This window comes from Sitophilus oryzae, unplaced genomic scaffold, assembly GCF_002938485.1.
Source record: "Sitophilus oryzae breed Bouriz unplaced genomic scaffold, Soryzae_2.0 scaffold_1111_pilon_pilon, whole genome shotgun sequence".
Classification (NCBI taxonomy): Eukaryota; Metazoa; Arthropoda; class Insecta; order Coleoptera; family Curculionidae; genus Sitophilus; species Sitophilus oryzae.
In genome coordinates, this window is record NW_022145740.1 from 1,449,425 (window position 1) to 1,471,876 (window position 22,452).

The 22,452-nt window shown below is 32.1% G+C and overlaps 5 protein-coding genes across 5 annotated transcripts in view; 2 read left to right on the top strand and 3 right to left on the bottom strand.

The window, feature by feature from the left end:
• LOC115881852 (venom acid phosphatase Acph-1-like) overlaps positions 1 to 3,130 on the top strand; it is a gene marked incomplete at its 3' end in the record, with an annotated part of 41,554 nt that extends 38,424 nt beyond the window's left edge. Inside the window, exons 4-7 of the mRNA XM_030899553.1 lie at positions 848 to 1,033; positions 2,216 to 2,339; positions 2,402 to 2,613; positions 3,026 to 3,130. Coding sequence (XP_030755413.1) covers positions 848 to 1,033; positions 2,216 to 2,339; positions 2,402 to 2,613; positions 3,026 to 3,130 — 627 coding nt within the window. The remainder of the gene's footprint in view (positions 1 to 847; positions 1,034 to 2,215; positions 2,340 to 2,401; positions 2,614 to 3,025) is intronic.
• A 56-nt stretch (positions 3,131 to 3,186) lies between these two features.
• LOC115881863 (ATPase family protein 2 homolog) lies at positions 3,187 to 12,388 on the bottom strand. The gene is made up of 9 exons (XM_030899564.1): positions 11,934 to 12,388; positions 11,519 to 11,873; positions 11,045 to 11,415; positions 10,760 to 10,898; positions 9,342 to 9,627; positions 9,059 to 9,278; positions 8,828 to 8,962; positions 3,613 to 3,836; positions 3,187 to 3,543 (listed from the first exon to the last, which is right to left on the bottom strand). Exons 1-9 carry the CDS (start codon positions 12,307 to 12,309, stop codon positions 3,319 to 3,321), a joined length of 2,331 nt encoding a protein of 776 aa, XP_030755424.1. The 5' UTR covers positions 12,310 to 12,388; the 3' UTR covers positions 3,187 to 3,318.
• Positions 12,389 to 12,602: 214 nt separating this feature from the next.
• On the bottom strand, positions 12,603 to 18,114 carry LOC115881877 (aldo-keto reductase AKR2E4). Its single transcript, XM_030899588.1, has 6 exons — positions 17,780 to 18,114; positions 17,531 to 17,698; positions 16,457 to 16,573; positions 16,207 to 16,398; positions 12,973 to 13,179; positions 12,603 to 12,910 (listed from the first exon to the last, which is right to left on the bottom strand). The coding sequence occupies exons 1-6, from the start codon at positions 17,846 to 17,848 to the stop codon at positions 12,719 to 12,721; spliced, it is 945 nt and encodes a 314-aa protein (XP_030755448.1). The 5' UTR covers positions 17,849 to 18,114; the 3' UTR covers positions 12,603 to 12,718.
• An 84-nt stretch (positions 18,115 to 18,198) lies between these two features.
• Positions 18,199 to 19,161, top strand: LOC115881884 (rRNA-processing protein FCF1 homolog). Its single transcript, XM_030899604.1, has 3 exons — positions 18,199 to 18,408; positions 18,462 to 18,827; positions 18,884 to 19,161. Exons 1-3 carry the CDS (start codon positions 18,406 to 18,408, stop codon positions 19,124 to 19,126), a joined length of 612 nt encoding a protein of 203 aa, XP_030755464.1. The 5' UTR covers positions 18,199 to 18,405; the 3' UTR covers positions 19,127 to 19,161.
• Positions 19,122 to 20,560, bottom strand: LOC115881869 (dolichyl-phosphate beta-glucosyltransferase). The gene is made up of 6 exons (XM_030899576.1): positions 20,412 to 20,560; positions 20,173 to 20,347; positions 19,905 to 20,113; positions 19,742 to 19,850; positions 19,450 to 19,693; positions 19,122 to 19,402 (listed from the first exon to the last, which is right to left on the bottom strand). Exons 1-6 carry the CDS (start codon positions 20,469 to 20,471, stop codon positions 19,204 to 19,206), a joined length of 996 nt encoding a protein of 331 aa, XP_030755436.1. The 5' UTR covers positions 20,472 to 20,560; the 3' UTR covers positions 19,122 to 19,203.
• Positions 20,561 to 22,452: the final 1,892 nt, after the last annotated feature.

Below are 22,452 nucleotides of genomic sequence, written 5' to 3' on the forward strand. Positions count from 1 at the left end.
TTTACGTTAATACTGTCTAGACCAAAAAATATATGATTTATTAACATTTATAAACCGTCAAATTCAACATGTCAGATATTATTTCGAGAATTCTTAAAACCCCTAGCTTTGAGCATGCGCGATTCAGTTTTGAATTAGCATTAGCCCTAAGAATATAAAATATCCCAACCTGTTAGGACTAAGGCTAATGTTAGGACCGATACAACGAGAACAACCGATACAAACATTTCAGAAGTCGGATTTCGGGTTATGGAATGGCCAGCATGCAGGCCAGACGTAAACCCGATAGAACATTTATGGGATGAGCTAAAACGAAGAATTCATACTAGACGAAGAGCCCCAACTTCTATCCCAGAGCTCATTGTTGCAGTACAGGAAGAGTGGCTTAACATTCCACAAGAAACAATATCAAATTTGATCGAATCTATGCCAAATCGTATTAGAAATGTTGTTAGAGCAAGAGGGAGTCATACCCATTATTGAAAATTTAGTTTAATTAATTGTCCATAAATAAATAAATAAATAATAACATACCTCTTAGTAATAAAAAACGATAATTTGTTTCGTGCATTAATTTAATAATTTTAATCCAAAGAAACGAAAATACAAATTAATATCTTTAAACTCTTTTCGAAGAATATGAAATTGTCTTTCAAACAGCTATTCATTAGCTTCTTTCAATTCAGCTATACATTTTTTCTTAATCTGACAAATAGATTCTAAAAAATATATAGTTAACTTCAAAAGTTTGCCTTGAGCCGATTTCTATGCACGCAAGTGTATATACTCCCGACATACACTTGCATTATAGCCTGTATAATTTCATTTACTTACGTTATTTTTGCAGGAATTGGACGGTACCAAAACTTGTAAAATTTACAATTCTCTGTACCAATCGGTATTCAATTCTACAGAGACTCAAAACGCTTTAGCTGAATTTAATCCAGTATTTGAATACGTGTCTAACGCTACCGGTCAGGAATTTAGTACTCCCGAAGATATATTTTCGTTGTACATGGAGTTATTTGCCCAGGTAATTTGTTTAGTTGAAATTTATATTTTATTTCTACATTAATTCAGTAGTAGGGATGTGCAGAATACGTTTATTTCGATACTTTGTAATATTTCATATCGATATAATTAGTGCGATACATTTCGTATCAATGTGTCTATACTGGGTGTTCTGGACCCTGTATACCGGGTGCGTCTCAAAAGTGGCTAACCCCTATAACTTTTTTATTTTTTCAGATAAAACAACGAGATTTGGTATGTTAGTATATGACATAAATTGGGATTGATTGACATATTCAATTGTTTTTGGTCACTTCCGGTTTCACCGGAAGTGACAACAACTTTTGATTTTTAAATGGCACTCTCGGTATTTTTTACTTTATTCGAAACTACAGGAAAATGACACTCTGAATAGAATGACATATCATATGTCAACTTTTGACATTTTCGAATATGGTTTATTTGAAATTGTAACATGCGGTTCATAACGACAATTTGAGTCGAAAAACCAAGTGTGTGGTATCAAATTATTCGTAAAAAAATGCCTTTCAAAATATGCTAATGAGCCATCCTCGTTCCATTTGAAAAAATTGAGATATGATTAAAAAAACGATTTGGGCATCTTTTAACCGGCCAGGAGAAGACACTAAAAACATTAGATGATCAAATCTGTTTTTCCAAGGCTCCTTGATTAAAAATTAGTGTTTTTAACACAGTCGTGGCACTCTAGATTGAAATTTAAAAAACAGTTTGTTTTTGAGTGAATATGTCAAAAGTTGACATATGATATGTCATTCGATTCAGAGTGTCATTTTCAATCAAATAAAGTAAAAAAATACCGAGGGTGCTATTTAAAAATCAAACGTTGTAGTCATTTCCGGTGAAACAGGAAGTGACCGAATACAATTGAATATGTCAATCAATCCCAATTTATGTCATATACTAACGTACCAAATCTCGTTTTTTTTTATCTGAAAAAATAAAAAAGTTATAGGGGTGAGCCACTTTTGAGATGCACCGGGTATATGTAACTGTATCGAAAAATATCGACATATCAAGTTTTTTTTTAATTTTATCGATATAATATCGATATTATTAAAAGTATTGTACACTCCTAGTTTCAAAGTTTTGCAAAAAATAACGAATTTCTAACTTTTCTTGGAAAAAAATGGGGCAGATTAAATAAAATAAATATATTTTTTAGAAAAACTATGGATATGCTCTCGAAAACTGGACAGATCCAGTTTTTCCAGACGTTTTGGAACGAATAGCTGTTACTCAATACTACATAGAAAGCAACACAACCGATCTAAGAAAATTAGGTGCAGGTATGTGTCTCATATTTGCCAAAAAATTAAAATTTAAATTCTTTTTGAATTGAAAACTACAGGATACTTGCTGAAGAAGATCATCAATGACTCCAAAGCTAAAATTGATGGACTTTTGAAACCACAATCGAGAAAAATGTTCGTTTATTCAGCACATGAAAGGAATTTGGCCTATGTGCTGATAGCGTTGGGTGTGTTCAACGATAAGGTACCTCCATATGGCTGTCACATTTTGTTTGAGGTGCATTTGATAGACAATGTTTATGGATTTAAGGTAACTTATCATTATTTGATTTATATTTTTGGGATTTTCAAGTTCTTTTAATCAAAAAATTTGGTCGAAAAAAACTACTATTTTAACAGTAATAACAGTAATTTTGTTTTAAGTAGTTATTGGAACGCGCCCACTAAAAATTGCAACGAATTTTTGTGTTACCCCTTGTATAGACAAGGTGCAAAATTTTACAAGTTCTTTTTAAGTTAAATTATATACTTTCGAGTTACTTTGGCAACATAGGTAGTCGATTTAATTTAAAAATAGTAAAAAAAAAATATAAAACCGGAAGTTATCAAAATGTGAAATTTTGTGAACATGAAGCGACGCCTGAAAATATTTACCCTTATTTAAGGAACACCCTGTATAACTAATATGATTTTGATTATTTTTATTTGCTTTTTTTGAACAGATATACTACCAGGACTGGGAAAACAGAGATCCAAAATTAATGACCATACCAGGCTGTACAGAATTTTGTCCGTATGATAAATTTGTAGAAATATTTAAAGATATTATACCCAACGACAATTTTTGTTAAAATAAAAAACTTTTTTATAACAAATACAAACTCTTATTTTATTTACTTTTTCCTTAACGTAATCGAACATTAACAACCTTTATAAATAATCAACTTTTTATAAGAAAGATTGATCAAACTAGAAAAAATCTTAAAAAAACAAACCTATTTCAGTAAATTTGATCTTAAATTTTAATTTTAGCATATTCTTCGTATAGTTTGATTAAACTTTCTGGCGTTCTCGGTTGAATCAGCGTTAAAGCTTTATCAAAATGTTTATTATCTACGTATTCAATCTCGATATTTTCTTCTAAAGCCATCATGGCGGCTTCATGACAGACAGCATTGACTTCAGCGCCTGAGTAGTTCTCTGTTTTTGTAACTAAATATTCAATATTAACATCTTTTGTCTGTAAAATACCATTATTTTTTCTTTAAAGTGAAAAAAATTGATTTTTTTGATTTGGAACCATACTTACTGGCATTTTAGATAATTTGATTCTAAATATTTCCCTCCTTGTTTGGTTGTCTGGCAACGGCACATAGACGATTCTGTCTAGCCTTCCTGGTCTTAAAAGTGCTTTATCTATCCTATCCGGCCTGTTAGTGGCTGCTAGGATAGTAACGTTGCCTAATGGAGTGACACCGTCTAACTCAGTGAGAAGTTGGGCTAGAACCCGGTCTTGTACACTGGTTGATGAGCCTGTAAATGATTTAACAGACGAAACAGTAAAATTATATAGAAACTTTTCAGAAAAATAAGTTAAAATACAAGCGTCCAAATAACATTCGTTGGTGGTTAAATGCGACATCACAATATTATAGTGAGACGAAAACCTGTTATAGTAAACGCCACGAATGTTTGGGAGTGATTCATCGCGTGATGAAGTTAGAATCGATAAGCGCGCCATCATTTTTACATTAAAAACGTAAATTTTTACCGCAGACGTAGGTTTTTGCGCTCCTCCTACTTATTCTAAAATGTTAGCGTGATTGACAAAGACGATACTATATCGCGTTTCTTTGATTGATTCGTTTTTGTGCGTCAGTCCATTGGTGTGCTTGCAGTGCGAACAATGGGGCATTCCAGTTTATATTTATAACCAAATATACGTTTTGTCAAGACTTTGACAGTTAAAACAACAAATTACAACAGATTATATATTGATTATTATATGACTTGAAATACCACGGCACTGGAATTAAGTTTTATGTGACCTTGAACATATTAGTTCACATGGTAGCGACCGATAGATATATAATAGACCGTTAGGGTAAACCTAAACAACAGTTATTAGACAGTTAAAGCATTACATATCGAGAGATACGGTTCATACCAAGTAAACTTTTAGTTACGTCATCCAGGGCGCGATTTTAAAATTAATTGTCGCCAACCATGGATATATTCGACGCCGTGCTGACTAAATGGAATTTAAATTTTGCGTTGGGGATTCAGATGGTAACTCTGCTGTAAAAAATGTCAAGTTGCCGCATTTATTTATTTATTCCCACGACACCGTCATTCTTTTTGACACTTTAGTTTTTTATTACGAGTTTTTGGTTTAAATAAATAGTGTTGCGATACTTTAAGCACAGTTTAAAGAATATAAATATTGCCAAGATGGCGAAGGATATCATTATCCACCCTAGCCACCCTCCCTGGACTCGATGCTTATGAGTCATATTTAAAGTCGAAGTTTGAATCTTTAAGCCAAGTACGATGGACCACGATAAAGGATACTGATTAATTAATGTAGCATTTAAGAATATTTTTACGTTCATAGTATATTATTAAAAAAAAACAAGAGACTGATAGAAACTAATCTATTTTTGAGTATTTTTAGGTGACATATTATTTGTTTTCTAACATTGAGCAAAAATAAGGATAAAAAAAAGGAAGGGAAGAAATACTTTCAAGGTAAGCTGAGGTAAAGTATACTCAAACCTACTACATTTACATCTCCTGGGGAAAGATTGTGTAGCTATGTTGGTCTTAAAGAACTGCTCGGATGATATTTTGTTAGTTGATTTGTTGCTATTTTTATTCCTAGTATCAACGTCACGTGACTATTTTGGCCTAGGATGCCCATTATTTTTTAGGAAGCCGTGATTGTTTTAGAGGTACTAGTTGAATTTGATTATTTTTTTTTTCCCGAGTCAGAAACAAATATTATTTATAATTTATGTTAGTAATAAAAAAGAAAAATAAACTGGCGATAGTTTTGTCAATATGTATGTATGTTGTTCTGTTTTGTAGACTGTTTATTGTATATGTTTCGATATTGACAAAACATGTTATTAGAAGCCACGCGACTTTTCCCAAACAATCTTTCACCACTTAGGAGATAAAGGACATGTAATGTAGTAGACGGAATAAAGAAAAGCCAAATAGATATTAAAGATAGGAATAAAATATAGTACTTACTCTTTAATTTCTCATGAATTTTGTATCACACCTGCCGATACCACAATAAACACTAAGAAGTCGAAGGAAGAAATGAGTTGCTGTCTGGAAACACGTACCAACCACACCAGTGAGATGAAACTTTCCAGCATCACAAGCTCTGTTCAGTTGAGCAAATGTTAAACACGCCGCTCGTCTTTTTGCCTCGAATTCTAATGGATTGGAGATGTATGGAATTTTTGGATACGGATATGGAAGCAATAACCAGCCTGGAGAAAAACTAATTTGGTTGGTTGAAGTAACAAGCCACTGAACCCATAATACCGCAGAGAAGCCAGAAAACCAAGAAATATTAACAAGTAAATTTTGTTTGGCTCGAATGAAAAACAGTACACTAATGAAGTAAAGAAAAATAATTGTCCAGTATTCCGCTGATCCCAGCAATTTCAAAGGCCGTCGCCCGTTTGACATTGAAACCAAGCGCACGGACGAACAGAAGTATACAATGAATAAGAAGGCAACCAGTCAAACAAAGGCAAAGGCAGTGCTGGCGTGTGCATTACTTAACTGATATGAGTTAGGGTTAAAGCTTGAAGCTTATGGTATTGTTGAAACGGACGCAACGCACCAGGATGCCAGGAGACATATTTTCAGTACGGGTGGTATCGCGTAGGACCTTTTGTTTGTACGGGATTAAAGAGTAAATGATAAAAATATATATTTTTTTTTTGATTTTGATGAGTCGCAAGAAAATCTTAATTAAGCTTAATAGCACATGATTTTTTATCGCTGGGGACCAGCTCTCAAGCCAGGGGATATGTCAAGACTTAAATATAGCCAACTTGGGTTTACATCAAATTGGGAAAAATCATGTAAAATATAATTCTAGTAAACCAATTTGATGTAGATTCAAGGGAATCGTTCGCGTATACGTTGACCTGAATATGTTCTTATGATAAACATTGTTAATTAAACAATTAAAATCAGGTCGATGTAAGCGTGGTGTTTCAGGGCTAGCTCGTACTAAATATCGGTGCTGGAAATATACAAAGGAGATTTTTGAGCACGTACCCGCCGATAATTGGGACGAGCGGAAAAATATAAAATAGTGTGCTGAAGACAGGAGGAGGTAGTAGGTTAGTCCATCGATGTGAGTCGTATTATACAGTTAGTAATTCGCGTCATCAGTCCGTTAGCAGAAGACAGCGCAGACTGAAGATGTTCCTGTAAGTACTTAGTTAACTAAACCATTAAGTCTTGGCATTCCCCAAAATTGTATTATACTGTGAACTTTATGTTAAATAAATGTGTATTTTGTTCAATGGTTGTTTTGATTGAGAGAGAGAACCTGGTATAGCGACCCTAGCAAACAACCCCCAGCTAGGTCGCGACAATATATCAGTTGGCCCACTCTTCGCCCGTATCAAAATTCCCCCCGCCGCACCCCGCCTGTCTTGTAGACTTGGGTCAGTCTACATCCGTTGCTCGACGCGTACACAGAGTTCCAAGTTTATTTTAGTTTTCTTTTCGGTCCGACGCATAGGGTGAACCCAAAAAATAGTGTTTTAGTTGTTGTGTTCGAATTGTGAATAAAATGTCTACTAGAAATATTTGTGCAGTGGATGGTTGTGAAAGTAGAATGACAGACAATATATCGTTCTTTAGGTGCCCAAAAGATGAAGGAAGGTATATGTTTATATAGTATAGGATATTAAGTATATAATAATTAAAGTATTAGACATATTAAGTATATTATAATTATGGAAACCCAACTATGAATAAATTGTTTTAAAAATACACATATAAATTAAGAAAATCTTTTACTCGAAATATGCACAAAATATTTATTTTTAACAATTAGTTTATTATTTTAGTAGATATTTTAGAGTAGTAGTAGATACTTTACTATTATGTTTTGGATTTTCCAATATTTACCGGTTGGCAAAGTGCATATTAAATTATTTTTTAAGATATTTGCATTTTTTTAAATAGCATGTTTTGCTTTTTAGATGTATGTATTTAACTTTAACTACCTACCTGGAAAGTCCAAATTTTATCGTCAGGTAATAAAAATACGTGCATACAACTTGTTCTGCTATTGACAAGTTTTTTAGAGTTTTTACTAAATTTTATGTAGCAGTAAATATAACAATTGACGAGCACATGGGAGAAACGATGAGTATCCAGAAATGATAAATGTTCAGGAAAGCGTTTTTTTAATTCAAATTACGCATATGGACTTTTATATCGTTTTTCCCATTTTTAAATGCCTGTTTCTATGTGGCCGTTATCGATATTCCCGTTTATTTAGGTACCAAAAGGTGTATATTCATGTATTCACCATAATATGTATAAGTAGAGTCTGATAAGGAAAATAACTTGTATTGTACACAGATATGAAAATTATACACCAGAGAAAGTAAATAAATACTGATCAATTATTAAAGAGGCCTAAAACTGTTCAATTCAATAAAACTAGTACAATAAACAGTTCAATAAACAAATCAATAAAACTAGTACTGTATTTTTATTTTTCTACTTGCTATATTAAAATTCCTTAGTATTTTTAATTGATCCCTCGTATACGGCCAGCGTTCTGACTGATAAAATAGCACTTCCGCTGCACCCGGTAAACGTACAAATTTTTTGTCACCTCGAAGGGTCACGGGCCGCCTTTGAAGTCAAAATAACAATAGAATTCCTTAGAGTGAGCCAACTGTATATGTATATATTCTTTAAACTGTACTTTAAGCTTGAAAATGTTTACTAGCAGACCTTGCAGTCGAACATTGTTCTTTTTAGAACCTCTTTTAGTGCGAAGTGTACAAGAATAGCCGTAAAAAAACTCATCGCAACTTTATTAGAATATTTTGAACGGGAAAGCGGTAGTAATAGCCTGTTATGTCCTTTAATTGCTGTTAAGAAGGTGAGTTTTGTTGTTTGTTGATGTAAATAATAACTGTTTATATATTTATAATTAATTTATTTTTGTTTCCTAAAATATTTTGATTAAAAGAAAATATGTAAAACAGGGCAACGCTGTGCCGGTCAAGCTTAATCACATGACTAAAAGTTTATTTGGTATGAACTGTATGTATAAATTCTGTGCAATGCGTTAACTGTCTATTGATTCGTTAGTTTGTCCAATAAGTCATAGATTTCGACAGACGACATCCAGAAAATGACAGACAAAACTGTCACTGTGATGTATTCTCTCCTCAAACTTTATATAACATTTTAAATTTGTAACAGAGACTAAATTTGTGTAATTAAACTTCAACTAAGCTTACCTGAACTCCGTTCACCACCCAACGCGTCAATTTCGTCAAAAAATACTATAGATGGCGCCACTTGTCTGGCTTTGCGAAAGACTTCCCTGACAGCTTTCTCAGAATCGCCAACCCACTTACTAAACAACTCCGGACCTAGCAAAAGTAAACACACACCATATTTTATGTCTCCATATTATGCAAATTATTGTATATTTGAATTTGTACTACCTAAAATTTAGCTGTATATACCTTTAATGCTAAGAAAATTGAGCCCACTTTCTGTAGCTAACGCCTTGGCGATCATAGTTTTGGAACACCCTGGCGGCCCGTACATCAATACACCTCTTGGTGGTGAAACTCCCAACCTCACAAAACTACTGGCATACTTCAAAGGCCACTCGACGGCCTGTTTTAGAATCAATTTGAGGTTATCCTGACCTCCTATATCACACCATTTTACGTTTGGTATCTGAAAATTCGTCAACCGTTAGTGAGATTGAAACTTATTAACGATTCACCAGTTTATTCTTACTTCTATTTCGATTTCCCTCATGGCACTAGGCCTAACTGTCCTTAAGGCCATCTTAAAATCCTCAAACTCTAGGCTGTCCGAAATTCTTCTGTTACATAATAGACTTGCTTGTGAGCAAAGAGAGACCAAATCAGCTCCAACAAAGCCATGAGTTATCCTAGCTATTTCCTCAAAATGAGACGTTTTTAGATTAGATTTAGAAGTTGATAATAGATAGGTAAGAATGAGTTTTCGTTGGTTAGGATCTGGAGTTGGAATTTCGATCTCTCTGTCCAGCCTTCCACATCTACAACAGATACGGGTTTACAACTGTTATTTATAAATAACAGTTTGCAACAATTGCTGCTTCAAAAAATAACAAGTTTGAAAATAACAGTCTATCCATAGTGACCAGTCACGGTGTAAGGCTTCTAACTGTATGTTAATTGGGACTGATGTAATATCGGTATCGCCGCGCCACAAAACTTTACGAACCTGGCAACAGTTCTTTCAAAAATTAAGTTACAAAATAACAGCTGCGATATACATCTGCAACAGCGAAGACAAGATATTTTCCTCAGAACAGCGACGCTCTTTTATATAACGTTATTTTTTTGAAACTGTTATTCATAAATAACAGTTTCTGCTTCCAAAAAATAACATCTATGACAATAACAGCCCACCGACAGATACCAGTCACAATGTAAGGCAACTGACGATACGTTATTTTGCAAGTATTACTTACTTAAAAAAATAACAGGTATAAAAATAACAGTGCACCAACAGCGATCGATTGCGATGTGATATCAGTATCGCAGCAACACAAATTTTTACCAACCTCGCAACAGCTCTTTTAAAAAATAAAATATAAAAAACAGCTGCAACAGTGACACTTTGATATTTAACGATATGCTATGTTGAAACTGTTATTCAAATTCTGTTACTTCCAAAATATAACAGGAATCAGGAAAATATCAGCCCGCCCTTTGATGCTGTGCTTCTTTCTAAAGAATAACAGTTATAAAATTACTGCCGAGGTACACGTTTACATCAGCGTCGTGTTGTTATATAACAATATGATTTTGAAACTGTTATTCATAAATAACAGTTCGCAATATCTGTTGCTCCCAAAAAAATAACAGGTATGAAATAACAGTCCTCCTTTAACAACCGCTCGCAATACGATATCGAGATTGCCAAGCTTATAACAGTTCTTGCTTTCAAAAAATAACAGTTACGAAAATAACAGTACATCCTTTACTTGGGATATTAAATTTTATCAAGTTTCCGAGTAAAATACTTTATTGTCGCGTTAGTAATGTTTCTAAAAATATACTTGTTTATGAAATATCGATTGTTTAATAATAAAATAAATAAATGACAGGAATCTATTATTTTTAAGCTTAAAAAGGTCAATTTTAATTCTACAATAGTCTTACCTTCTTAAAGATGGATCAATACTATCGATTTTATTAGTTGTAGCTATGACAAATACTTTCAATCTATCATTTGTCCAAATATTATCTAAACAAGTCAAAATCGCCGATACAATCTTTTTTTCCGTCTCAGATAATCTACCTAAAGAAAAATATGACTAGACTGAAAATAAGACTACACTGAAAATAAAAAAAAATAAACGGCGTCAGGGTAGGTAGAGAAATTCCGAAAATTTCATAGGTTACCGAAACGGCGTTTTTTTTTCGAAATTCTAAAATATTACATACCAGTTCTTGTAGGGCACAATATATCTATTTCATCTAAAATAATAATGCTAGGTGTATTTTCGACAGCTCTGTCAAAATTCTCTTTAACTACTTCTTCGGGACTAACTGAACTGTTATTATACAGATAAGAAGGACATATTTCTACCACATTTGCGCCTGAACTATTGGCTAGATGTCTAGCTAGGCTAGTTTTGCCTGTGCCTGAATTACCGTAGAGAAGTACTGATTTGCATTTAAAATTTTGTGTGTGAGTTCCTTTGCCTAGGCTTACGTTCATCATATCGGTAATTTCGTTAGATTGAGATGACAAACCATAAACTTGGGTAGAGGATTTTTTAGTGCTAGTTTTTTCTTTATAATCTTCTTGGTTTCTGTAAAGTTAAAATATAGTTAAATACAATAATGATGGGATGAGGTTGGTTAAGATATTCTGCAAACCAAAGACATTCTGTGAACCAATTTAGCTGTACTAACTTATATATTTTCCATTTAGTTTGATTTCCAACAAGATAGAACTTTATATCATCTAATATAGATATATTATCAAATATATCCTCTACTGCTTCGGTCAGTCTTTCACTTATATATTTTATTTGAAATTTTAGCAAATTCCCATAATACATAATGCTTATGTAGTTACCAGGTGTAAAATAATAAGATACATAAGACTTAGAGAGTCTGTTATTTAGTTCGGAGTTTATTTCTAAAGATTTCGGTCCATTTATGACAACAACACTTATTTCAGCTGCCTCCCTTATAAGTTTAGGCGAATTTAGTAATTTTGTTAGAAAGCCTATATCGTTTGATGTAAATCCATGGGTCTCAAGTGCTGTAAAAAAGAATTAGGTAAATAACTTATATAAAATAAATTAAGAAAAGTAATTAGTACCGTTTTTGGTTAGTAAAATCGACGTTAATGATTTTTCATTCGTTGGCCAGACTTTCTGTACAATAGGAGGAATTTCTTCACATGACGACTCTACAATAACAGATTCGCCAATTGAAAATGAACAAAGCTGCATGGCATCTTGACTAAGAAAGACCAAACTATCTATTTCTCTACTACTTAAATTCTTAATATCTTCAGTAGGTTTAATATCAACGATACCACATAAGCGGCCTTTATAGATGTAGGCATGCTGAACTAAACGGGTCTCCGGAGGACAGAAACCGTCATGATTTTCCACGTCTCTGTGTGAAATGTAAGCCTCGCACTTCTCGCAACGAAACCACGGTGTTGATTTTTTCGATTTCTGTTGGGACATGCTTATAAAAGCTCGATTTTAAATGTTTGTTAAATAAACATTTGAATCTCTGATTTGAATTCAAAAAATCGAGGTTAGATGACCACAGAATAGTTTACTGATAATCGAATCGTCAAACAACATTACTTAATCTGTGGTTACTATTTAACCATAGATCAAAAAGGCAATAAGACTGGATCCAGAGATATAGAGGAAGTGGAGATTATTTTCTTATAGCCGGTCTACAGGGGATATCAAAACGTAGTAATAAGACCTTATAACAGCTATAAAATGGCAAAAACTTTCAAAATAAATTACAGCAGTTAAGAATTAACTTTATTTTATAAAAATATTAATTTCTTAACTTTAATAAATCTATGTAAATTAAATAACAAAACATTAGATCCTGACTATTTTGAAAAGTACCTATTTAAAATTCTGCATTAAAACTGTAATATTTATGGTCTTTAAAATCCGTTAGTGGACAAACTCTTTTATTTTTGTTGCACGAGTCCAAGTAAGCTATGTCCTCCTTACTAAGAGTAAAGTCAAAAATATCGATATTTTCGACTATTCTTGATTTTGTAACGGATTTAGGAATTACTGATATACCCAAGGATACCTTAAAATCAATAAATTAGAATTACACTGTTTGTTATAACTAATAATTAAAGATAAACTTACCAAATAATTCAAAACAACTTGAGCTGGACTTTTGTTATATTTTTTTCCGATTTCTGCTACTTTGGGATCGAATATAGTAGGTTCTGGAAATCCTGGCCTACCCATATATTCGCTTCTACCAAGTGGACAATATCCTACAATCGCAATGTCTCTCTGTTTACAAAATTCGATGAGTTTTTTCTGGTTTAAGTTAGGATTACACTCAACCTAAAATTTATTTATCTATTAAACAGTCTGTAAAATAGAAATAATTTTGCAATTGTGCGTCAGTTCTATGGTGTATTCAGAAAAATTAAAAACTATTGAAGGAGGACCTCCAAAGCAGATTTTGAATATTAATACCAATTTAAAATCGTGTATTCGTCATTTTAGTGAAAATGTTTATAAAAGCGAACACAGCGTGTTTGCGGAATTAATTAAACTGGTAGGTTATTCCGGCACCAAAACCAGTGTTACCAACTCCGGGATTTTATCCCTAAATTTGGGGAGAAAAAATCTATATGGGGATTTTTTTAGGGAGTAAAATTTTTTGGGGATATTTTTAGGGATAAAATTTCAATGGAATACCGCTACCAAAGAAGAGATAAGACCGCTACTGCTATTTTTCAAAATTAATAGGAAAGTATAAATAAAACAAAATAATTTATTTATTTTAATCACTGAATCTTGGATAACAGTTGTGGGGATGTTAGTTGATTTAAGAAGGTTTGGTATTGCTTTAATGGAAAGTTTCGAACAGTTGGCTACATTGCTGTGATCAGACGTTTCAAGGTCAACCACTTAAAACACAACAAATTGATTATTTATTATTATTTATATTTTTAGGGTTTTTTTTCGGGACATTTTTTAGGTTTTTAGGGATATTTTGGGGATTTTTGATGCGAGCGTTTTAGATTTTTAGGGAGATAAATTTTTGAGAGTTGGGAACACTGACCAAAACAAGAGAGACTGTCAACATGCTGTCAACTTTAGCATTGATGAACATTGAAAAATAAAAATCCTCCTTCATTTGAAGAAAATATAATAAAAGTTTTTACAAATATGCATACTAGAAGAATTCTAACAGATATATAATAATATGATAACAGATATTTTCCCAGCTTTGTTTTTTACCTATATTTAGTTTTTTTTTAATTGGTTTGATCAAAGGGTTTGATTATTGTTTTAACCTGTTACATTTTGTGTACATTTCATTTTTGTAACTTCAAAATTAAAGACTGTAATAAAAAAAAGAAAGGTCATTATTGGGAAAACTGGAAATCGTCCGATTTTCACCAAAATTGGTATACACCCTATTTTGAGGTCGTAGATTACTAGATTACGAATCTGAACTTTTTTTTGGCGGTCTTTTACCGTTTTTCAGAAAAACAGAAAATTATTTCAACATCGAATTTTTCTTAATTTCTCATATTTTCAAGGTTTTCTAGTACATATTTTGTTAGGTATTCAATAAACAATGATGTTATTGATAGTTTCTGTTACTTTTTTTAACCAATTCTATGCATAATAGAGGAAAATGGCTAAAATAAATTTGTAAACAATCTGAAAATGTTGGGTTATGTGTTTCTGGCACTTAAAGCAACGTTGCCAATGCTAAACCTAAATTTAGCGTGTTTTTTTTGCTCATTCTGGAATTACGAAAGGCGGTCGCCAGAAGAAGGAATTACGAAAGGCGGTCGCCTTTTCCGTTGTAACTGACACTCAAAACTGGCAGGTAAAACGTTAGGTGTAGGTGGGGCTTTAAAAATATTGGTAATTATTGGGAAAACTGGAAATCGTCCGATTTTCATCAAAATTGGTTTACACCCTATTTTGAGGTCGTAGATTACGAATCTGAACTGAATTTTTTTCTGGCGGTCTCTGACCGTTTTTCAGAAAAACGAAAAATTATTTCAACATCGAATTTTTCTTAATTTCTCAAATTTTTAAGGTTTTCTAGCACAAATTTTGTTAGGTATTCAATAAGCAATGATGTTTTTGCTATTTTCTGTTACTTTTTTAACCAATTCTATGCATAATAGAGGAAAATTTGCTAAAATAAATTTGTAAACAATCTGAAAATGTTGGATTATGTGTTTCTGACATTTAAAGCAACGTTGCCAATGTTAAACCTAAATTTAGCGCATTTCATTTCGCTCCCTCTGGGATTACGAAAGGCGGTTACCGGAGGAACGGCTCCTAAACATAATTGCTATTTTACCAACGAGATCTGACTATTTATAACCACGAAGTTGCACGAAAGAGTTTTGATTGCATTGGTTACAACTTTACAGTTTTTTACAGTAACCATACAGTTAAAACCAATGCAATCAAAACTCTTTCGTGCAACTTCGTGGTTATAAATAGTGTTTATATAACTTCTTTGCGGAGGGGGTTAATCTTTTTTTGATATAATATAACAACAAAAGATTAACGCCCTCCGCATGGAAGTTGTAACCAATGCAATGAAAACTCTTCCGCGTAACTTTGTGGATATAGGCAGGTATATTTAATTATTGGCGATCTCATAATAGGTATAAAAATAATTTATTTAAAATCCCTAATCACCCGAAAAAATAGAAGATATGGCAACATTTTGTAAATTTTCAAATTTCTAGATTGGGCTTAGAATATATTTGTCTCTCTCATTACATAGGAGAGAGAAAGAAGGATATCTCAAATGTCAAACTTCCATCTGCTCTAAATTTTCTTTGTTATTTTGTTAAGAAAAGTGTTTTTCAGTAAAATTTTGGACATTTTCCTATCCCCAATCAAGTGTGGCTTTTAGATAAACTATAATATAATGAAAATATAGTGAAATTATTACTTTATAGGGCCGAAATAAAGAAAAATTCAATGTTGAAATAATTTTCCGTTTTTCTGAAAAACGATAAGAGACCGCCAAGAAAAATCGATTCGTAATCTACGACTTCAAAATAGTGTGTATACCAATTTTAGTGAAAATCGGACGATTTCCAGTTTTCCCAATAATTACCAAAAGAAATAAACTTTGTGTTGGTAAAATTACAGCAGTTACTTATTAAATTCCCTTGTATTGACGCTGCGCTATGCCGCTGGAACCTTTGGTTTTACAACAGCAAAATGCCGATTGTCAGAACTATTTTTCAAAAGTCAAAGTAAATTAAAAGTCAAAGTAAAAAAAGGAGCCGGTGGCAACACTGCGGCGTGCATTTTTTATTGATTTTCCTACAGATTATAAATTAAATAAACACTTTGTATATCTTCAAGACTTACCTGATTTACTACAGGCTTTATAGTTCCATTTTTTAAAACTCTGTCTATTTGTTCTGCATTAAAATTTGACACTCCAATAGATTTTGCCAGTCCTAGTTTGTGCCCTTCTTCCATACCTTGCCACGTTTCTATGTAATCAACATCGCTGAAACAGTCTTGTAAGTTTTCGGTAGGCATCAACGGTGCATCTTCCTATAATAGATGTTCTTGGTAGGTGTTCTAACTTATTTTGTATGTGTTAAGTAAGTACCTTAGTACCAAAAGGCCAATGTATCAGATATAAATCCAAATAATCCAACCCTAATGCTTTTAAGCTTTCCTTAAGTTTCGGTACTACAGCGTCTTTGGCATGGAAATTGTTCCACAGCTAAAAAATAATATGTGTTTTTGGCAAAAAACTGCAAATTTTATTTTTTTTAACTTTTTTTATTAACGTTATTATAAAGATACAGATTTTCTTCAATAAGTAAACACGTAAGTAGTATGCAAAGATATAGACGTAGGGAAAATTAATTTTGACAAAAAGATGACCGTCAAAAATTTATAATCGCGATTATTTTCTGATATCCCCTTGTATATATAAGCGCGAACATGGCGGCAGCCATGATGAACGCAACCCAGAGACACAACCATTTTCTCTTCGCACGTCCATGGTCCATGCTCATTCTCCCTGCCTCTATATCTCTGGTAAGTCAAATAAAAGTAAAGTTTAAAATAAAAGTTTTATTTAAACGTATTTGAGGTAAGTTGTATGAAGTGGCAACGTTGCATGCCCTTGTACAAGGTCACGAAAAAATCTGAAAATTTCAGGTAACTGCAGCTCTAAAAAGTTTTTTTGAAATAATTGTATAGGAAAAAACATCATATTATCATAAGCGTTTCAATGGGGCGGAAAAATACCATGAAAAATACTACCACCTAAAGTATTTGCGCTCATTTAAGAAAGATCCTGTGTAGTAAGTATCTACCTATCTTAAAAGGTACCTAAATTTAATTGTTAACAATCCTGATGCAATATATTTAAATATTAAAAATAATATACAGATAAAATTCTATAAACTTAAATAAAAGATATATTAATTTAACCTCTGTCAAGAAAGGCAGAAAAAGTGTACAAATATTTACATTTTAAGGCGTCAGCTTTGTAGATAAAAATATAATTTTATTTCTTTACCTACTATTATAGAAAAATATGCAAACTTATTACCGTAATTATTGTGATTTTTGTTAGTATATTGTGATGTTGATAGTTGATATGTTTTCAACATTCAACATTACTTGATATACATATTAACAGTATTTTTAAACTAAATGCGGGGCTTACTTTACTCGTAATAAAAAGGTCTTCCCTTTTAACAGCCCCACTGGCAATTTTCTCTCGAATAGCACTACCTACTTCCGCTTCATTTAGATAAAACCAGGCACAATCGATATGACGATAACCGGCGTCTATAGCAATTTTTACTGCCTCTTCCACTTCACCAGGCTTCGACTAAAAATCAAATTGAGGTTATATTTTTTAATTTTTTAAAAACAAACAATTTAAAATATTTTAACAAATATCTGAACTTACCCTGTATGTTCCTAGGCCAACGGTAGGTAAAAGAACACCGTTATTTAGTTTAATAGTTTTGGCAATCATTTTTAACAACTAGCAACAACAACAACAAACCAGTACAGAACAGAATAAAATATGACTTGTGTATTTTTTTATATTTTGCAGCAATAAGTTGAGAGAACTTTACAAATATATTTACAGAGGAATTTTCCTGAAGTATGAAATACGCATAATCCTTATCAAACCAGTTAATGAAGCCTTATATAAGTAATTTATCAATAAATAAATCTTTAATAGCTTGATAAACAAATATACATCTTTTTTAAAATCGTGGAGTATTTTTTCATCATTTGTATTTAGTTTTTGATATGTAACGATGGAATGTAATGTATTTTACATCAAAATTGCTTCAATTTTTAAAAAAATATAGATTAATTTATTTACTATCATATATTTTTACTGATTTTTACAAACAATGTCATATCTTTTGATCAAGATCAAGTGACAGAATGCTGATGCCGCTAAATTTATCAAGAAGATTTTTTGTACATAACCAAACTTTTAAATGACCTAACACCTAACCTGATTTATTGTTGATTCTAGGCTTTTCTGCAGACTTTTTTACTTAAAATCTCTTAAAAATGGTAGGTTTTAAAGGAATTTAACTTATTACAGTTCAGTACAAGTTTTTTTGTAGGGTAAAGCCAAGAAAACGAGAAAGATTGCCGTCAAAAGATTCGCAAAGATGAAAAATATGATCAGCCCTAGTGATGCTCGAATTAAAGCTAGCTTGCGAGCTCCTCCAAGAAAGAAAAAAGCTGAGGATCCCCACCAAATTAAAGTGCGTGAAGCCCCGCAAGTCAGTTCAGCTCTATTTTTCCAATATAACACGCAGTTGGGGCCTCCATACCACATTTTAATTGATACAAATTTTATTAATTTTTCGATTAAGAATAAATTGGATATCATTCAAAATATGATGGATTGTCTGTATGCTAAATGCATTCCATATATTACTGATTGTGTATTAGGAGAACTGGAGAAATTAGGACAGAAATTTAAAGTAAGTGTGTTATATTTTTATTTGTGGAAGGTTTTTCAAATAATTATTGATTTTAGGTTGCTTTGCGTATTATAAAAGACCCAAGATTCGAGAGGATTCACTGTTTGCATAAAGGGACTTATGCTGATGACTGTTTAGTACAAAGAGTTACACAACATAAATGTTATATAGTTGCAACAAATGATAAGGACTTGAAAAGGAGAATTAGAAAAATTCCTGGTGTTCCGATAATGTACGTATCACAGCATCGCTATACAATTGAGAGAATGCCTGATGCTTTTGGTGCTCCCAAAACATAGTTGTAAAGTGTATTTGTTAAATGTATATTAACTTACATTTTTATATTTATACTTAATATTAAGTAATACAAAATAATTTAGTTTTTAACTAACTCTTTGATTTTCCAAGCTCCTACAGTATACCTTAGCCAAATCAGGCCTAAATCTATGCCCATCTGAATCCAGCTCCATACTGGTGTCACTTTAGATCCATCGATTTCGGTCCAGTTAATAGCAATTTCCCCGATGGGTATTTTAAGAGTTTGAGCAATGTAAAGTAATTCAACATCAAAAGCCCTTAAAAAATTATTTAATTTTAATTAAACATTGATTATTAAACTCACCATCTCTCGACATGCAAGCTACTAAAACAAATTTCAGCTGCTCTTCTGGTAAACAGTTTGAATCCACACTGGGTATCTTTAATGCCTTTTACGGCAAAGAGCCATACTAAAAAATGGAAGCCGTACATAAGTATGGTACGGAAAAATGTACGACTAGCAACTGCCTCCTCTTCTAAATGCGCTCTTGACCCGATGACTATAGCTAATTTATCGGCTATACTTGCAGATTCTTTGATATAGTCACCTGAATATTTTTAATTTATAATATATTCAGATAAATTTAAAAACTTACATTTTGTTAGTTCTTTAATATTACTCTCTAATTTCGTAAGGTCTGCAAATTTAGATGCACCATCGGCATCAGCAAATAACACTAAAGCACCCCTTGTACTGAACACTCCCTATAAATAAAAAACAGTATAAGCTAAATAAAAAATCTATTTTAAAACACTTACTAATCTGACTGCACCACCTTTTCCTCTGTTTTGTTCCAGTTCCAATACTCTAACTTTATTAGAACCGTATTTTTTGGTATATTCTAGCGATTTTTTCACAGTACTATCTTTGCTTCCATCGCTTACAATGATAATTTCATAACTAAAAGACTTGATGTTTTTTGAGCGTTCCTCTAAAAAATCGAGGCATTCATCTAGCATCGGTGGTACTGAAAATAAGTAAAGAATACGCAAATTACTTGATATGAGTTCGTCTATAAATACTAACGTCGTTCTTCTTCATTGTATGCCGGAACTACTACACTTAAACTTAGTGTAGGTTTTTCGGAAATAGACGAAAATTCTAGCTCTTTTCCACTGGCAGGATCAAGAAAATACTTTTCTTTTTTCGATCTGTGTATAATTGGATATGTTTGGGAACATGCTATCAATATTATACAGAACTAAAATGAGAAATATAATTGTGAATAAGTGCGATATAAATTAAGAGTTTTTTGAGAGACATACAGCTAAAAAAGTGGAAAAAATTAGTGCGGAGCCACAAAATAACCAATATTGAAGGTCCATCGTGAAAATACTGTTAATTGCTGTTAATTTTCTGCTTATGTTGGCATTTTCCAGATAACAAAAAAACAAGAGGTTATGGAACACGTCAAGGGAGGTAAACAATGAAAAACTCAGAGATATAGAGTAAAGAGATTGAGCATCCTTGAGCATGAACGTGCGCAGAACTCTAATCAGGGTAGCCGCTATGTTCGTCCCAAACAGGGGGAGGTCAGAAAGTAATAATAGTTTTATTTTTTTTTTTTCATCTCTAGTTAATCTTAAAAATATCGCTGCTATAGTATATACTAGGGCTGGCATTTCTGGTCTTGGGTACCGATTTTCGTGTGTACGAAGAGTACGGTCAACACGCTAAGCAAAATAAGATGTACTGAATGAGGCAAGTATTTTCCCAAGCGCATGAAATGAGCACAACGAGCCATGATTGAAATACTAAACGAATAGTGCAATTGGCTAAACTATCTAACTACTGTTAAGTAAATTATTATACATAAAATAACTAAAAACAGTTCAGAAGAAGACAAAAAGCTGTTTATCATACATGCCAAACAAATCTTGCAAAACCCAGAAATTCGCAACAATAATAGGAAAAAAAAACGAAATTAAACTGAAAAACATTTTAGAACATATTATCAGCTGTTTTTAATACTTATTGCTCTCCCTCTGTATGACATATAAAATTTTTTGGATGCGTACTCATTACTCATCGAAGTTCATGCTCCTTACCACCATATCTTTGGAAAAATACGAATAATGTGTTGCCATCTGCCGATACAATATCTAAGGTCTGGATATTAGATAAATTAGATTAATTAAATTTAAATATAATTTACTTCTTTTTATAATAATTTGTGGTGACAAAATTAAAAACTATATTATTCTAAATTATTTATTTAGTTTTCTAACTATAAATCACTGTATAAATATATATTTAATATAAAAAATGAAACAGGTTTCTTTAAGAGGTAAAAAAGGAACCTACTAGATGGCACCATAGAACATAAGGTTTTTAAAATTTAAGAAAAATACCCGTGGACATTAATTGAAAAATATCATTATTAAATATTGCGTTAATGAGTGGGATTTGAATAGTTTTCAATGAATTATTCCATTTGTGTATTATGTAAAATTCGAAACAAAACAAGCGATTGTTTACTGCTGTCAAGCATAATTTATTATTTCAAAATAATTTCTCAATCTGTTGGTGGGCCACAAAATGCATAATTAATGCTGAAATTTGAATAACTAAACATTAGTGTCCCTAAAATGGTTAAAATTAAAGTTTTATAAGGTTGAGGAGCTCGACATAGTTCAGCAACAATGATTTCAATAAGCATTTAGCTTAATTGTGATTTTTGTAATTTCCTTTGCGACTTCATAATGCATGCGCTCTTTTAATCATCGATAAATTTAAAAATGTTTATTAACAAATAATACGCCCAACTGTGTTTTTCTAGCATTAGAATACGCCCAGGCAAGTAAAAAATACGCAGTATTATTTTAAATTACAAACGATTTGGTTATTTCATGGATAATTTGAAATAATATATCCTGTGTGAAATTAATATGGGATAACAATAAGTTATTTATATTGCTTTGTTTTTATATTCAACCTAGAATGCTCTCAAAAATTCTAGCTTGCTTAGACGCAAGAAAACTAATAGTTATTTTTTTATACAAGACGATAAAATGGCATTTTATCGTCGACCGAAAAGATTAATTCACGAGCGATGAAATCACGAGTGAATTAATTTCGGGAGACGATAATGCAATTTTATCGTCGCCTATAAAACAATATTATTCTCCATAGCGAGTTACGTTTTAAAAAATATTCAGAAATTATTATTTCAAGGAATTTATTACGAGTATAGAAAGAATATTGTGCTGGGTTGGCGTTGGTTTCTATGTAATTTGACAAATAAATAAAGCTGTCTCTTTAGTTGTCAATTTTGAGTCAATATATTTTTTAATTCTCTTTCGTGTC

Excerpts from the sequence above, each read along its gene's own strand:
- LOC115881863 (XM_030899564.1), bottom strand. The coding sequence starts at position 12,309 with ATGTCCCAACAGAAATCGAAAAAATCAACACCGTGGTTTCGTTGCGAG. Across the intron at positions 11,874-11,933 it reads GATTTTACTAACCAAAAACG|CACTTGAGACCCATGGATTT; the intron begins GTACTAATTACT and ends TCTTTTTTACAG. Across the intron at positions 3,837-8,827 it reads GGGTGGTGAACGGAGTTCAG|GCTCATCAACCAGTGTACAA; the intron begins GTAAGCTTAGTT and ends AATCATTTACAG.
- LOC115881877 (XM_030899588.1), bottom strand. The coding sequence starts at position 17,848 with ATGATTGCCAAAACTATTAAACTAAATAACGGTGTTCTTTTACCTACC. Across the intron at positions 17,699-17,779 it reads TTGGCCTAGGAACATACAGG|TCGAAGCCTGGTGAAGTGGA; the intron begins GTAAGTTCAGAT and ends TTTGATTTTTAG. Across the intron at positions 16,399-16,456 it reads ATTGGCCTTTTGGTACTAAG|GAAGATGCACCGTTGATGCC; the intron begins GTACTTACTTAA and ends CATCTATTATAG.
- LOC115881884 (XM_030899604.1), top strand. Across the intron at positions 18,828-18,883 it reads AATTAGGACAGAAATTTAAA|GTTGCTTTGCGTATTATAAA; the intron begins GTAAGTGTGTTA and ends TATTGATTTTAG.
- LOC115881869 (XM_030899576.1), bottom strand. The coding sequence starts at position 20,471 with ATGGACCTTCAATATTGGTTATTTTGTGGCTCCGCACTAATTTTTTCC. Across the intron at positions 20,114-20,172 it reads ATACAATGAAGAAGAACGAC|TACCACCGATGCTAGATGAA; the intron begins GTTAGTATTTAT and ends ACTTATTTTCAG. Across the intron at positions 19,403-19,449 it reads AGCTTGCATGTCGAGAGATG|GGCTTTTGATGTTGAATTAC; the intron begins GTGAGTTTAATA and ends TAATTTTTTAAG.